We start from the raw sequence: 16,995 nt of genomic DNA on the forward strand, positions 1-16,995 counted from the left end.
TATACTAACAGAATAGGAGATCAAATAAAATATCACTCACCTTAACTTGCTTACAACTGAAAACAGCATTCAGGTGTCATTTTATCACTCAAAACTTTGTTGGACCTCCTTGAATTTATTGAAATACATTTACACACAAATGTGCAAATTACAGCTTATAACTTGCTTTGCAAAAAAATAACACATCCAGTTATCTGTCATCTTACATTGAAAGCCGTTTGGTTAGCATTTATTCAATATCCTTGATATCCAGCTTATAGGAGAAGTCAACCCCAAAATAATCTTTACTGGTGTGTCCCCACCAGTCAAAACACAGCATTCTGATTAATATTGCGTTTGTGGAATGAGTTACTACGTAGCAAAATCCAACTGCGAGAGCAAGTGGCAAAATGGCCACCCCCTGAGATGGATAAAAACAGGTGGAATTTGCCACTTGTAATTCATCTTCCACAAACGAAACAATCACAACACTGTGTTTCCACTAGTTAGGCTGCACTAATATTACTACCAAGAAAATGTTGGGGTTGACTTCCTCTTTAAGTTCTATGTCCTGGTATGCTCTTTAGCCTCCCACTAAAAAAAAAAAAAAAATCAATGGAGTAATATAATACAATGAGAAAGCAGGATATCAAGGAAATTATAATTAATGCTTCCCATAACCTTATACAGTTTGAGGTTTGACAGATTTTAACGCAGAAAATCAGTAAAACATGTATTTACATCTATATTAGTAATACTGACAAAATACATGTACTGCAAGTACAGTTCCAGCAACACTAATTGGACTGTTAATTCAAATGTACAAAGCCCAAAAAGTAGATTGTAACAATCGCGAAAAGTTTCGTTTTTACTACAATTTTTTTTTAGGGTGAAAAGAATTTAAGTTTTTTTTTTTTTTTTTTTACCCATAGCATTACAGTATGTGTACATGATACCCAACTCAAAACAGTTTTCATCTTGATTTGCTTCCCAGGAATTAGTTACCCCTTATGTCATGTTAATTAGTGAAGATATTATACATTGATCATGAGCTGAAATAGTTCAGATGGGAGAGTAGTAGACTGAAGATCTAAAGGTACCTGGTTTGATCCTGGCTGTCGGCAGAAAGCATGTATTGTTTTTTTATAGGAAGCTCAGATCTGTGGAAAGCCAATGGAGCATTTATTCCATTTATATCCCTTTTAGGGGCCATGTGTTAGTACCCACTTAGTCCTCACTAGCAAGACGATTCAGTACCACTACACTCATGCAGACAAGTCGAACAGCAGTCTTAGTAGTAATTAATACCTACAACTACATGCTAGCAGTGAGGCAAAACTACTAGTGAAGATCTTGATGTTAACAAGTAGAACTCTATAATGTCACTAGTAGTACTAGTAGCATGCAGTTGTCAATTAGTGCACAGATATGTCGTAAAAGTAATATGTAGTTGTCCTATTAGTACGCCAAGGTTGTCCTACTGGTGAAGCCAAAGAGCGCAGTAGTAAATGGACGCTATCAAAAGATATTAAAGCTGCTCGAGCATTTATTCACTATCCTTGAAATCAAATAATAAATCCTTTGTATTAATGAACCAAAATGGCATTAATAGTGGAAAAAAAAATACTAGTAAGACAGTCATTCTACTCTACCCTTCCTAGTGAGGACCGAGAGCTACAGTACATGGGCCAATGGAAAAAATGTTCAAATGGCTTTCTTACACGTGCTTCTAAAAGTGAATCATAAAAGGTTTGCTACCACTGTCTGAAGCAATGTGGCAATGTCAGTCTTTCACGTTATCCTGTGTGATCGTCCAGCTCTGTGATCAGCACATTACCATCAGACTCTGCCGCTTGGGAGCCACTTTGTCGGTAATAGGCGCTACCGAGTGTAGGAAGCCCCCGGAAATGTGCAGCGTTCCTTCTGTAAGCAAAGCACAGCGCTCCTGCCAGCAGAGCGAAGATCAACACGGCCACTAGCACAGCAGCAAGGATGACGCCGTAATGTAGTCCTGAAATGCAAAACACACAATGGTTGGTTTAGGGTATTGTGTCTCCATTTGATTAAGCCACGGAACCACTTTCAACAAAGTAAGAATATCACATAAAAATGCTCCTTAGCCCAAGTTTTTGTCATCTGGTAGTAAACCTAAGAAACTAACAATTTTACATGTTGATTTTAGAATGGAAACCGTTTGATTCAATCCGGTCAATAAAGAATTACATATCATTTTCATGGGTTTCAATTGTCCAAAAGTGGCCACAATAGAGCCAAAGGGTATAATCTGATATCAAATTAGATACTAACAAAATGATGTACAATACATTTAAAGAGTTGAGTTCGGAAATGACAAACAATTCTTCAGAAGTGTTTGCGCTAAATGCCAGCAAAGATCTCAGCAAAGAGTTAACATGCACCATATCAAAAGAGGAACGGAAGAAACCCATGACAGACCAATAAAGAGTTGAACAGTAATTAAAGTGAAACCCTCACATGACAGCCCAATAAAGAGTTGACTAGTAAGTAATTCAAATGAAACTCACACGACAGCCCAATAAAAAGTTGAATAATAATTAAAGTCCACTTTACCACTGATAGGTTCCACTTCCACCTCAGTAGTTACATCTGCAAAAGAACATAAGTGAGGTACTTTTTGTTAGTTTTTTTTCCTTTTCAGAGCGGAAAAAAACTTCAGTAGCAAGTGTGTATAAGAGCATTTCCATAGTGTGTGAGAGGTGAATCTCCTTGTGATTCTTCAAGACAACCACAGATCACCTGATATGGTTTTGCACACAAAGCCGAGGCGCTGGGTGCACCCTGACAAGCGCCAGATTCCGTCAACCGCCCGGGTGGTGACACAGGTGTCTGCCTTCAGCGTCTTCAAGTCTGGAGCTTTGTTGGTCCAGCTGCTGTAGTCCAAAGGTGAACCGTCCACCCAAGCCATAGAATCGGCTACAAACAGAGATGACACGCTTTAGTGGCTTGTCGGTTCAGATTGTAACCAAGTGGCCTACTTAACTGATATCCATATACAAAATTTGGATTGTCAGACTACTAAGCAAAATCATTCAACTATTGCACCCTAGTTCTTTTATTGGTGTGCTAAATTGTCACTTTGGATGTCTCATAATTATTTGATCTCATTTGGGTGTTTAATAATCATTCGATATTTTCAATATTTACCTTATATGTAGTTGTCCTACAAGTATACCAAAGTTGTCCAATATGTTAGTTGTGTCCAGAAATGTCAATCTAGTAAGACATAGTTGTCTTACGAGTGTGTCATTCCACTACTCCTAAATTGTCTTACGAGTATTTAGTTTGAGATGATATCAAGGATATGAGATAGTAAGAGTTCAACGTTTGGACATGGACTTTATATGAAAGGATATGGAGTGTTCAAACAGCTTTCCAAATAGTGAAGGAAGCAGATGCTTACTGTCAATGTTGAAGTAAAGCCCCAACCACATATTCTGGTGAAGGAACCCTGAAGACCACAGCTGCTCCAGGACAAAGCGGTTCTCGACCTCATTCTCGATGGACAAGACATCTGAAGTGTTGACTGGAAAAACAAATAAGACACTCAAAGTGATTTGTCTTTTTTTTTTCTTGGATTATATACACGACTCACATTTTTCAGGTGAAATTCACAAATGAACTTAAATTTCAATATAATTTTCACAGGGGAAATTTCTATTTTAATTGGACCTTTTGAAGTTGCGTTTTCAGCCTTTCACATCAACTGACTGACTGAGTCAGGTCCTGAGGAGGATGGATTTTTTTCAAAGGTACTTCATCTTTTTAAATTGATGCTAATGTTGTATTTAACTTTGGATAGAGCCAAATTGTATTATATGTTGCCCCCTTGGCACCGATTGCAGCCTGGTTATCTTGGAATGCGTTACCACCCCCATCAGTGGTACTTTGGCTCAATTAAGATTGGAAAACTTTGGTCAAGTAGTTTGTACACTTCAGCTCAGCAGTACCACTGTTGTCCTGTAGAGAGAGTTCCTACATTTACATTTTAAGCACATTGTATCAGCTTAATTGGGAGAATGCAAAATAACCTCAGAAGCAGGATTTCTCCTCTAGAAAATACTTGCAAAACATCCAATAAAATAACAGACAAACTAAAACCACTAAGGCAGTAATATCCAGTTATATGTGTTTACATCAAATGTCCGGATTAAAACAAATTTAAATGTTATATAGTTTCTATATATTGCGATTGTCACCTGTTGTGGGTCGAATCCCTGTGACTCCGAACAGGATAAGTGCAAGAAAACAGATGGTGTGCCACTCTACCTTTTCGTCTGCAGTGCTCACGCGCCTCCTCAAAAGTCAATCTCTGCACCAGAGGCTCAAAGTTGTAACAGCCACGTCCAAATTTCACCCATGTTGCGGGGCACACAGCCTCATAGGAAATAAACGGCTTATTTCCTGCAAAGGAGAGCAGTAAACAGTTGTGTTCTTTTGTGGGTGGCAAAAAAAAAAATTAAAAATCATAGACATTAACTGCAATTCATGGCAATAAAAAGACAAAATAAAATGTGAAGGTTAGACCTTAATAGGGAACTTTAACTTGCTGTTGACTTACAAATACATTTGTTGCAAATGTTTGTATTTATACTTGAATATGATACCTTTTAATTAAATTAGCCATATTTCCCTGTTGATTGCCATAATTGTTGTGAAAAGCTTACCATTTTGAATAATTCCCCAACTTAACCTCCCATGAAAATTTGCTGCAACTTTTCCCCAAATTTACCATCAGTTAGCCATCCCTTTGCAACTCAAGTTGTGTATCCAGCACACATACAAAGCAGCAAAGACCTTGCATCAGATTAAAAACTATGTTTGAATTTGAAAGTTTACTTGGCGGAGGAATGTGACACAAAGCTCCTGGTAGAAGAGTTTCACAGTCAGCTCGCCGCCACCCGCCGTTAACGTCCATGTAAACGCATTCCCCGGTCTCTTCGTCATCTTCGGCCGCGTCCCAGTGTGTGTACACCGTATCACTGCCATCTGACCACTGATAGTTGATGCCACTCTGTAAACAAACATGATCATTATTATACATTGTGTATAAACTGAAGGCGATAATTAAATATTTGGTATTAAAAAAAGATTGCTTTCCAAGACACACTGTTATGTGTAGGCAAGTAGAATGCTTATTCATTTATATTTGGCAGAAATTACTGTAATATTGAATCACATAATTAGAAGTCACTTACATCTTGGCTGTACAGTCCAATCCAGTGCGGGACTCCTAATCTATTGACAAGGACCGTAAGGAAAGCCTGGTGGTAGGCATCTGTGATGCTCACTAGGTCCAAATCACTATCTATGCACATATGCATGGCATCATACCAGCTCATGTTGCCTGAAACCACCTTGTAACTGCGACTTTTGTACTCAACACTGTCGGGGAGAGGGTGGCGAGAAGAGTGGGCTGGGGGTTTGGATGCATCTAAGAAAAGAAACGAGAACTCTGTTAAATACAAATAAGATCTCAATGAGACGAATAAATGAGCTTTATGGTCAGGATCAAATGATTTTCATGTTCTATTGTACAACTTTTCTACACCCATAAAAACCCAAAGATGAGTGAGTATCAATCTTCATGTACAATTTTATAAGATCAAATGTGAGAAAACTGAATAAAAAAAATAAAAAAAAATCTGCCTCTCCAGATATAATAGTTCTCAGTTTTGATTTTACTGAGCAGCTTGTAACAATAAACTTGTAACACTGTATTCCATATTCAAACTATGGGATTATATTTAATGGGCTAAATGATAACATCATCCACTGAAATAAAAAATATAAAAATAACTGGTAGAAGTTTTGTGGCTGGTACCTTGAGGTTTTTGGCAAACAAAGCCATAGCCATCCTCACTGCACTTCTCATCATACCATTTCCCTGTCAGGTGAACGTTGTGGTTGTTGGACAGCACAGTGCACAGAGGTTCATCGATGGAGCTAATGAGCAACTCATCCTCCTGGGGTTACACAAACATACCAGTAGACACATGGACATTTATCATACATGCATGGACTCTTCATCCTACTTGAACACCACCTAAGCATACCATAAAGTACTTGTGTTTTTAACTACAGTGTATAAAATAGTTTAGTTTCTCTAAAAGGTCAAGTTCTTCCATGAGAAAAGGACGTTCACTGTCTTCATTTCACAATATGTTTGTACATTAAATGTCATCAAAATTCAGTGACTCGCATTGATGATAATATTTAGCAATGTAGGGCATGCTCTCTCTTACATTGAGGTAGCTCTTTGGTTCAACAGGAGACCAGTTGGTATAGCTGACTGGCCTCCCATTAGTCCATTTCATGGTATCTTGATTCCACAGACCAATCCACACGCCTACTGAGATGCCTTGAAGCAGCATGGTTATGTATGCTGCATGAAAAAGACAAAATGACATGACAGAAGAAGCTATACAAAAAAAGTATACATGAATTGTAGATCAGAAAAAGAACTCTCATTTGAAGTTAAATTTAATTATGTTACTATATGTCTTCATAAAGTATATTAAAATTAGATGCTTTTCTTTGTCATTAAATAAAAACGTGACAACAATGTGTTTTTAGGGGGAGTCTGGAAAGGATTAATATGATTACTATTCATTTTAAGGGGAAAGATAATTTGCATTTAATCAAGTAAACTAATTGAATTTAATCAAGTAAACTAAATACCTTGTTCAATCTCATCTTCTATAGCCACGAGTGAGCCTTGGAAAGAGGAACAGATGGAACGGGCGTCGTTCCAACTCTTTCCCTCCCTTGAAGTGTCAGGGAGGTGAAGCAGGAGACACTACACAAGCACACAAGGGGAAATGTCTCATTTGCATGCAGTTGCCTTTGCGACAGAAGCAAAGGAAGGGACAAGCAAAAGTTTCCACTTGGTTACAGTTCATTTAGTGCACAATTCATGCGGAACCTGCTGCTCTATTTCTTTTAATCAATTGGGCGGTGTGTCAAATTTACGTTTTTTTTTTTTTTCACTTCCATAAACAGACGACGTGTGTCAAGTCAGTTCAAATTGAGTCCCATGAATAACAGTTCAAAGTCAAGTCGGGTCTTTCATCAATTTTAGCCAAGCGTCAGGTCCAAAAATAGGTGTCTTAAGTCTGATTTTTGTGACTGGAGCCCCCCCATCTCTGGTGTCTGTACCTTGTGTCCAAAGTACAGCCATTTCTCCGGACAACCACCGATGTAATGCGGTTCCCTCGGAGTCTCCACTACAGAGACGGTCTTTCTCTTACAAACATATCCATAAAGATCGTTGCATTTATTGGCTGACCACTTCCCTGAATCACACGACAACACACAAAACACATCGGTACATGTTACACAAATGTACATTTTCTAACTAGCAGCTGTATGTTTACCTGTTGATGATGACATGGTGACACACAACCCATTTTTCTGAACATTGTGGCCATCACTTCCTTGTGCCCAGTTGGCAAAGTTGACCTCTGTCTTATCACTCCACCTGCAAAACAAAAACAAAACAAAAACAAAAAATTTGAAACCCTTATCAAGTGCTTCATTTAATTGCATTGCATGAAAAGCCGCTCGGGCATTTATTTGATATTCTTAATAATCCATACTTATGGCCCATGTACTAGTATGCTCAGGTCTGGTAAGACGATTCAGTGCACTAGAAGTAAAATTTTTCCATTAATATTGCTCGAGTCGTTCTACTAGTCTTACTCGTGAGGACAAAGTACATGTTTCTTAAACTGGATAACAAGGCTGTCTTTTTTTTAACCCAAAGTATTATTTGTACGAAACGAATACACAAATCAAAAATTTTCCAAGGCATCAATATTTCATTTTGTTGAGTAAGCTTCTCATAGTACCGTGAACATGAGCAGTTGAGAGAGCATTATAGTCTGAAGATCTAAAGGTTCCTGGTTGAAACAACAGTATGACGGAGTCCTATATTTTTTTCCCGACCAGATATGTCAATATACTGTAGTAGAACACTCGTTTTTCTCACAGGTAAGACAATTCAGCAAGTTATACAACACAGTTGTTCTACTAGTGCGTATGCAATATGCAATATGAAGCAGTTCAAAGACACACACACACACCTGACCTCCTCTCCATGCTGGTCAATGGAAAGACCAATCCACCAGTCAGTGGGTCCTACAGAGAGCTGGGGAGAAAAAAAAAAGCCATCAACCAATGAACAGTAATATGACTTTTGTCCATTGTCTAGTTTTGTGCCGATAAGAGGTGGAAAAAGTACTCACACTCGAAGCTTAACCAGAAGTATGGCTACTCGTATTAAAACTCTTTTACTTGATAACTAAAAATACTAATTCAAACAAAGCAAAAAGTATTGTTGGTGTCTGCACTTTTGCCTTTCTAGTAAAACAGTGTATTGAAATCCGCTGATAAATCTATTAATCAACTTGTGTGATTTAAAAACCAAAAAATGTGAACAAACGAACCCGGCGCAAGCGCTCTTTAACAAAGCTCAGCTCTTCTTTGGAGTGAATGGACAGCAGGTAAGCTCCCATCATCTGACAGGCAAGAGAAACGGCGTCCCAGTTAAAGGGCTGCTTGGCCACCAGGTACTCAGCTCCACGGTAAAACACCCACGGCTCACTCTCTGTGGGGTAGGTTAGGGATATTTGGCTCTGGGTTGAAATTTGAGGATGAATCTAAAATGCCCTCTAAGCTTTCATCCATAAATGCAAGTTCTAATACTGTAAAATTCTCTATTCAGAAAAATTAGTGGAGTGGCTACTTTTGTAATGTACAAGGAATATCACGGCTTTATCGCGACCTTGTAAAATGAATTGATATTTGTTTTGGAATACATTAGACAAATTTGGAGATAATTGCTGAAAACAGTTACAAACATTGAAAACGGTGGTGCTGAATTATGGAGACATAGCATGAACTGTTTTTAAAAATGTGCCTTAAATAAAAAGAATACACTTACGCTCAGTGTACCAGTAGGGCTTTTTCAGTTGATCTCCTAAAACATGAATAGATTTTGCTGAATCATTTGATTGCACCTTATCGCGCTTAGGCTAATGACTTTTACCTCTGGCTACTTTACAGATCCACTCATGTTGGCTTTCACATGGCCGTGGCATGAGGCTGTTAGGCAGGTCACTGTACACTGCACAGTCCCTCCTGTCATCCTCGTCATTTTTATCCTCGATGAAGGAGGTCATCACCTGCACAGAAATATTCAATCTACATTCATCTTCTAGAGATGCCAAGCCATTTATTTGGATAGCCTTGATATCCAAATTTAGCTCAACGATCTAGCCTGCCTTTTGTCCTCATCTGTAAAACAATTAGCCACACAAGTAGAATGACTGTCTTGACATACTAGTAGGTTACTAGTGAGGTATTTTTCTTTTACTTTTTAAGGTCCAAGAGGGTACTAGTGCGTGACACATGCCTACTACTTGGGGATAGTGATGTTACTAGTGCACCCCAGTAGTTTAATAAAATTTAGTTGTGCACATCATCATGTTGAGAGGTGCATGTAAATGCCAAATGTTAGGGACAATTGTTATTTGTTAGGATACAACATTTTTGAAATGGTTATAATTTGCATTGGACTTTGGACAGGTTGTGTGAAGTGCCCCATGACTGCATATGAATTTTGGAGGATATTCAAATGGCACTTACGGGAGAACCATCAGACCATTCCCAAGCTCCTGCATGTTCAGGATCTCTTTTATTAAAGCCAACCCACAGCCAGCGACCCTCTGTTCTGAAAAGCAGGAGGAGAATACTAAGTCTGATTATGTGTGCAGCATACCAGATTCTTCTCACATTAGACTCATTCTAAGATGGATTCTGCAAGAGGGGTTGGGGTAAACATTAGCCAAATTCACTTGTATTTTATGTCACAATTATGAGAGCCTATACCAACCCTTCAAACATGGTACTGAGCAGTTGCTTGACAAACACTTGCTCCTCATAGGTGCGGAAACTGGCCAGCTGAGCCCCAAGAGCCTGGCAAAAGTAATCAGCTTCCACCCAGGAACGCTTCATGAGCACCTTTTCATCATGAAACACCTAAAAGAACAACGCTTGGTGTCAGTTCAGTGTACAATCATAATTTTTCTGTGAAGCAAAATAAACAAAAATAAGAAACACAGAAAACATATTTTCAAGAGTGATGCATATTTGAAAAAGGTTAATGATCATACTTTAAAACAATAGAGGAGACCGGGCTGTGATTCCCATCCTGGAGGACAGGCGCTGAAGGCATCGATGTGGGCTACAGGTAGCAGCTCGCCTTCTTGGTAGTTGCTGATGCTCTGCTTACATACTGACAAGGCCTTGTGGGAATTGCAGTCTTTCACCTCCCAGTGGCCTAGAGCAGACCCACCTGACATCGCAACACAGCCATTGGCACTGACTAAAATGGGAAAGAATAAGCAGGTCAGTAAACTGTCCTTTGGACTATTTTTGAATATTAATAAATTTACACATTTTCTAAGGTTAGGGATATGGGCAGAAGCGTGCCATTTTACATTTTTCAGTTAATACAAGAAAAAAAATCTAATATAAAAACAAATCAGTCAAGCAATAAAGTAGTATCATGTATCTGTGGTTTCAGAATTACAAGGAGAAATACACATGGAGGTCATCTACACACAAGTAGTATAAGATACTTTCAAATTTGTAGATAACATATCTGAGAGCTCTCAAATTAAAAAAGAATGGGACCTAAGCTTGACCCTTGAGGAACACCATAGCAAATGGGTACAAACTGACTTATGCAGTCCAACAACAATGAAAAAAAAAAAGGATCCTCAACTTATCTATGATAATAACATCTATGATAATAACATAATAATATTTATGATAATAAACAGTGTCAAAAGAAGAAACCAGGATTGGACATGGTCAAACACAGACATAATAAAGAAACACAATAAATCAGCCCCCAAAAACCTGTTAAAACTTTATTTATACCTGGCTGGTGTTTGTTCCAGTTTGTGAAGGTGAGGGGCAGATTGGAGCTATTGTGATGAACCCATTTGTATTCTCCCCTCTCTCCTGAGTCTACAAGGCCAATCCAATATGACATGCTGCTGTTGGCCCCATTAGCACTCAATAAACTGTTGACAAATGCTTGCTCAAATCTTTTGGAGAGATGAAAAAACATTGGGATACAACCATAACCATTTTTTAAATACATGTCAAATAATATATTATTACAGCACCTGTTTTCCACAGTAAGCAGAGGCGCATTGCAGTAATAGCCACTCTGTGCATCTTTATGTGTCTGCTCATGGCTGGTGATTGTGTAACAGGAATGACCATGACGCTTCCAGCCCTGCAACAGTAACAAACTCAATTAGTTAATTTCCCATTTTAAATGTGGTATCTGGGTAAATCTCCTGCTATCTAACTAGGTGTTGTAACATATCAATTTGTCACCTAAATGACCCACCACATCAACTACACTTTCATCAGCATCAGTTTTAGTCAGAGTTTCATTTAGACAAAAGTAGCGCTTTGCCATCCTATTGTGATATCTATTGGCAAAAAAAAACTTGTTGGGCATCAAGTACTCATAGATCTGAGTCTGAGGCTGGGCCTTCCACAAATAGCAGAGTTCTATTGGATTTCTTTTCAAATGCAGTGAGTAAAAGTAAAATGGCATCAGAAAAAAAAAAGAAACTTGAGCAATCTCCTTCTCACCACTGACCGAAACGCAGACAAAAGCAGAATTCTTAATAAACAGACGGGGGAAATATCCATGGCTGCGTCATCTGGTCGGCGCAATATGGTGTTGTTGTGTTTCTGAGTGATGAATCAGGAGCGTGACATTCATGTCAACACGGTCAAGGAGCAACACGAATGCCAGAAACAACGTCATAATTCCAATGAATCAGCTCCATTGTGCTTCAGACTGGCAGTTTGGAGCTGCGAGTTTCATTGACGCAGCAATAACAGTTCTGTGTGAAACCCTCCTAGAGTGAATGTTTGAAAGAATTCCCACAATAAAGAAATTTTACATATTTGCTCCTCCTTTTTGACGCAGTCAAACAATTTCAGGTCTATATTTCTTCATTTCAATGATTCAATCATTTCCCCAGCATTACATTTTTGCGTCACCTTTTCAGCGTTCACACGTTTTTTTTGTGGGTGTACAGAAACTGAATTATTACTATTATTATTGTCATTCAACTTCTTTAATTCTAGTGTATGTAAGTCCGTGTTTCACCTCAGGGCAGCCTTCATCCCAAGTTCCAGGTTCATGCCCCGATGTCTGATGTTTCTCCATTCTGCACACAGCTGGAAGTTGCTCGTCACAAGAAACCAAAACCCAGGCGCCTTCCTGTGAAAATGAAGTAAAATCGTTTACAATTCATTTAGTGTACCTACAAGAAAGAAAAAAAAAAACTCTTTCATGAATGTCATCATAAGTGAAGTACAGTATACAGTACTCCCCAAAAAGTTAGGGATATGGGCAGAATCAGATACCTGATTTTAATTTTCAGTTCATTGTTAGAAAATTAAATAAATTGTATTCTTGTACAATTTGTTTTGTACGAATGTGTTGCTGCTCCGTGTGTTTTAGTCGCAGTTGTTTGAAGGTTTATAATTATCGGATGATCTATGCTAGTTTCTTTGGTTTGTTTGGTTGTTTTTTATTGCGGTATTTCTATATCACACTCTTATGCCTAATTTGGACAAACATTTATAGACAAATAGACTTTCCAATCGACAGTGTTGATAATATTAATATTTGGAATTCATACAGTGGCGTTATGATGCATCATTAATGACTCTTTCCATCCAATAATTGATTCCTACGGTGATCAAATGATAGGGTTTGTTGCCCACCTTCCTGTCGGCCTTGGCACAGAGAGTTGCACCAGTTAGGTTGTGAGGAGGGTGATACTGGTGCCACATTGTGAGAGTTACTGGCGAGCCATCAGACCACTCTACACTAGCAGATGAAGCTTGTTTCCGGAGACCGATCCACATTGCTGAAGCCTCGCCAGAATCTGCAAAATGCAGCATTCAGATGCACCATTAGCCGAAACTAATATCATACATTCCTGCGGTGCAGTTGAAATAAAATATCTTACAGTTAGCCAGAAGGCTGTGAAGGATCTCCACTTCAGCGAGAGAGTGAAGGCTGATGAGGTTAGCATTGCGAGAGCGGCATGCCTGAGAAGACTCCTCCCAGCTTCCTGCATGCGCCAGAATCTGGTAGCAGAAACCGTTATGAGGCAGCCAGCCATCATCACACACTGTTTGGATATACTGCCAGTTCTCTGGACAGGAGGAAAAAGAGAGCCTGAATCAGAAGGGAACATTTAGGGATTGTAGTCATAGCTTCTTCTGGAGGGCCATTATGACTGTCAACCCAAATAAATGTATGAGCACCTCATATTATATACAGTAAAAGCTACAAAAGAAACTGACAAATAACTCGTTCTCAAATCAGACGAGTAAAAACTGGTCAAATATTTAAAAAAAAAAGATATTTATTAAAAGTGAAGACAATTTGCAATTCTAGTAATGACACACGAATTTGATGCACAATTTGTCTTCGCGGGCCACATAAAATTGTATGGCGGGCTGTATCTGACCCCCGGGCCTTGAGTTTGACACCTGTGTACTAAAATATGAAAAATATAGTAAAACACCTGTATGGGCAAAAATGGACATAAGCAGAAAGGATTGTAAACTCAAACAAGGCCTGACAAAACAAATACTCCACATACCATATTTTATGTACATGATTATTTTTGTTAAGGAATCACCAACTACCCTAAATCATTTTGACTATACTTTGTATATTTTAGTATTGCATTACATCACCGCCCAGTTGGTGGTACTGATTGATAAAAACAAACCTTACACAAGACTGGCTGTATCTGACCAAAAATGGCCACAAACAAGCTTAAAAAAACAAATCTGACAATTTCACTGCAGACTTTTTGTTTTGGTGTTGCTGCCTCTGACGCCATACAAAGGAAGGTCAGATGTTTTTTGTCCAGGTGCAGAGCAGCTGTTCAGCCCAGCAGCAAACACAGCTAAAAAAATCTTGGACATTTATTTGACTCTTCTTCTTCTCCATCCCTCATATAGTCTACAGTACATGAGATGTGACTCTAACAACTGGAGACGGAGATCTTTTATGTTTTTAATGTTCTCGGCTAATAAAGATTATTCTGATTCAGTTGTTTCTCACCGAATGGCTCAGCTCTGAGCGTGTCATTGGGCGTCTTCTTGCAGATGTAAGGCAAAGCAGACTCACAGGAAAGACTCTGCCAGAGTCCTTCAGAGCCAGAGTTGTACACTCCACATTGTCTGTTGTCTTCCAGAGGGCTGGCCGGCAGCGCTGAAGGAAATAACTGATTACATGTAATCCCACCACAAAAACAGGCATTACCCAATTTCATATAGAAAAAATTCATCATACCTGTGGTGAAATTAGCCAATGAGAGAGGTGCGCCATCTGACCACTGCCACCCCCGACCGTCCTTCAAGTGGTTGAGCCCAATCCACACCATTGCTCCAACGCTTTTCAGCCGATCTAACACAAGTACCACATGAGGTCATGAGCAAGCAAAGTAACATCATTGGCGGAGCTAGTATTGTTTTCTTCATGGGGGGCATGGGAGGGTCAAGAATATCTCAAGCGATCCACAAAACAGAATAAAAGCTACCAAAAAACTCTTTAAAAAATGTTGATGGAGTTTTATTTTAATTTTTCTACAGAATATGGGTGGAAATGCGGGAAAGAAAATCTTGGAGAAAACGGAAAATACCTCAGTCAATCATCTGGCTTGGCTTAACTCATATTCCACAAATGTTATAGTCATCAGAATGCTGTGTTTAGTCTATTGGCGGCAACGTACAAAATCATAACAAAAGATGATCAAATAAATTGTCCGATTTTAGTGGATGATTGTGTCCTCTACACTCGTGCACATGCACAGCAAAGTAATATTTCATCCTGATTCCTGTCATCCTCAAGCAGATGCATACCTCTGATGTACCTGTGCTCTGCCAAGCTGGTGATGCTGAGCAGATTTCCACCCTGAGCCTGACATGTTAGCATTGCTTGACTCCAGGTCAAGATGGTATACAGGTTGAACTGGTAGCAAGCACGAAGCTCCTGGTTGGACTCCCAAAAATGCTCACAACTGTAATCTACCATGGAGATATTAACAAAGACCTTAAAATGGATATCAAGGATTTGGAATAAATGCTCAAAGGGCTTATCATGTAGGTGGAAGTAATTACCATGCACCGGACAGAATCCCCATTTTTCAGCCTCATCATATCTAGTGGTGGTCGAACACCACGGAAGATGATCTTCACGGCCCTCAGTGGTGCACTCCGAGTACCATTTGTTGTTGTATTTAAATGGTAAAGCACAGGGCATGCCGTGTGCATTTCCCAACAAGGTGTGGATATCTGCAGGGACGCAGTATGTAATGAACTAAACAACAAAAGCTCATTTCTGCTCACCAGGACCGTAATTTTACCTTCATATGGATTTGAGCAGGGCCCCTCTCTCGGAGTGTTGTACCTTTTCCACTCATGATAAGAGTTTCTTTTCACCACCACCAAATTCCCAGCGACAGCCACCTTCCACCGGGATGCCCCGTACAGCATATTTCCTGTGCAGCGCCACCACAGTACGGGAAGGTCCATGTCGCATTGGAAAGTTCCGAGGGGCTGCGCGGGGTCAGACATATTGAGGCCCAGGCATGTGCTGGTGCCAGCGTTAAAGAGACGATGGTGGGAGACCCACTTCCACAGCATGCGGCGGGTGGGACGACGACAGTCCCGGAGCACCAGGTTGGATCGTTCCACTGTGACACAGCGTTGAAGAAGGTTGCTCTCCAGGATGAAAAGACCCTTTCCTACAGAGAAGATGGATGACAAACTATTTTGGGTGTCGAAAGGCTATGGAAACAGGTATTGTACATAAAGTACCAAAGTACCGAAATTATACCAAAGCACATTTCAGTATTTTAATTATGTACATAATAATAATAATTATAATAATAACAATAATGATAATAATAATAACAATAATAATAATAACAACAGCAACAATAAAAATAATAACAAACCCAGAGTAATTTGCCACCTCTCCTTAAAGTAAAGTACATAGATTATTTTAAAAATACATTATACATTATGTCAACATGGTGTACTTCTACCGGAGTATTTTCTTACTACTCTACTCAAGCACAATTAACGATTAAAATCTCTCAAAAGCATATGACTTATAAAATAAAAGATTTGATCAAAAGTATGTTTGTCCAAAAATGCAGTACAGCGAGTACTTTGCCACATCTGGATCAGATGTCAATCACTTCTCGCGCTTGACATCCCGCTGCATATATGAGCCGTAAGTTCTCCTCCATTTGTATACATTCAAGACACTAATGCCTGCGTTTTTTCAAATATTGTCAGGGCTTACTGTAAAACTCTGTTAGCTTTTCTTGCTCCAGAATCACGCCGTCGTCATCTTCGTCCTGGGCGGAATACGCACAAGTTTTCAGCAACAATAAAGTTACACAAATAGCCGTCACCACGTCCACGTCCATGCTGCGGAGCAACCGTGAGAACATTTCGACGGCGGGTTGCAAGGTCTAAAATGTTTAAACATTCCGAGAGGCCAGTTCTGGAAGTCAGTAAAATCGTTGTTCGTTCGTCGTCGTCGTTTTCCCCCCAAATCACTCCCATCAAAAGTTTAGCAGAGGACTTTCTAGAGTTTCAGTGGGGGGCTCCAACGTCACGTCCGACGGTGGAAACCAAAAGAAAATGACTGGCTGGATGGATAAATGCATTTTTGATTGATGGAAGAAAGAAAGAAAGAAAGAAAGAAAGAAAGAAAGAAAGAAAGAAAGAAAGAAAGAAAGAAAGAAAGAAAGAAAGAAAGAAAGAAAGAAAAAGAAAGAAAGAGCCTACTTTACATCAAGTGTCATTTCTTATATAATAAGATATAATAAAAAAAATTCT

The 16,995-nt window shown here is 39.2% G+C and overlaps 1 protein-coding gene across 1 annotated transcript; it reads right to left on the bottom strand.

The window, feature by feature from the left end:
* Nucleotides 1–95: 95 nt before the first annotated feature.
* Nucleotides 96–16,770, bottom strand: pla2r1 (phospholipase A2 receptor 1). The gene is made up of 30 exons (XM_049718233.2): nt 16,454–16,770; nt 15,507–15,887; nt 15,262–15,435; nt 15,004–15,168; nt 14,435–14,548; nt 14,204–14,353; nt 13,092–13,280; nt 12,844–13,007; nt 12,221–12,334; nt 11,214–11,326; nt 10,963–11,132; nt 10,191–10,402; nt 9,911–10,056; nt 9,664–9,748; nt 9,065–9,200; nt 8,960–8,995; nt 8,463–8,623; nt 8,100–8,164; nt 7,392–7,495; nt 7,174–7,310; nt 6,697–6,814; nt 6,261–6,400; nt 5,840–5,981; nt 5,214–5,449; nt 4,855–5,029; nt 4,285–4,419; nt 3,419–3,541; nt 2,755–2,931; nt 2,569–2,604; nt 96–1,990 (listed from the first exon to the last, which is right to left on the bottom strand). Exons 1-30 carry the CDS (start codon nt 16,602–16,604, stop codon nt 1,776–1,778), a joined length of 4,464 nt encoding a protein of 1,487 aa, XP_049574190.1. The 5' UTR covers nt 16,605–16,770; the 3' UTR covers nt 96–1,775.
* Between the last annotated feature and the right edge of the window lie 225 nt (nt 16,771–16,995).

The sequence above is a fragment of the Syngnathus scovelli genome, chromosome 4 (genome assembly GCF_024217435.2).
Source record: "Syngnathus scovelli strain Florida chromosome 4, RoL_Ssco_1.2, whole genome shotgun sequence".
Classification (NCBI taxonomy): Eukaryota; Metazoa; Chordata; class Actinopteri; order Syngnathiformes; family Syngnathidae; genus Syngnathus; species Syngnathus scovelli.

Coding starts and splice junctions, on each gene's coding strand:
- pla2r1 (XM_049718233.2), bottom strand. CDS start 16,604: ATGTTCTCACGGTTGCTCCGCAGCATGGACGTGGACGTGGTGACGGCT. Junction 14,549..15,003: donor AGAGCACAGGTACATCAGAG/GTATGCATCTGC, acceptor TACTTGTGTTAG/ATCGGCTGAAAAGCGTTGGA. Junction 13,281..14,203: donor GCTCAGAGCTGAGCCATTCG/GTGAGAAACAAC, acceptor CCTCCTGTCCAG/AGAACTGGCAGTATATCCAA.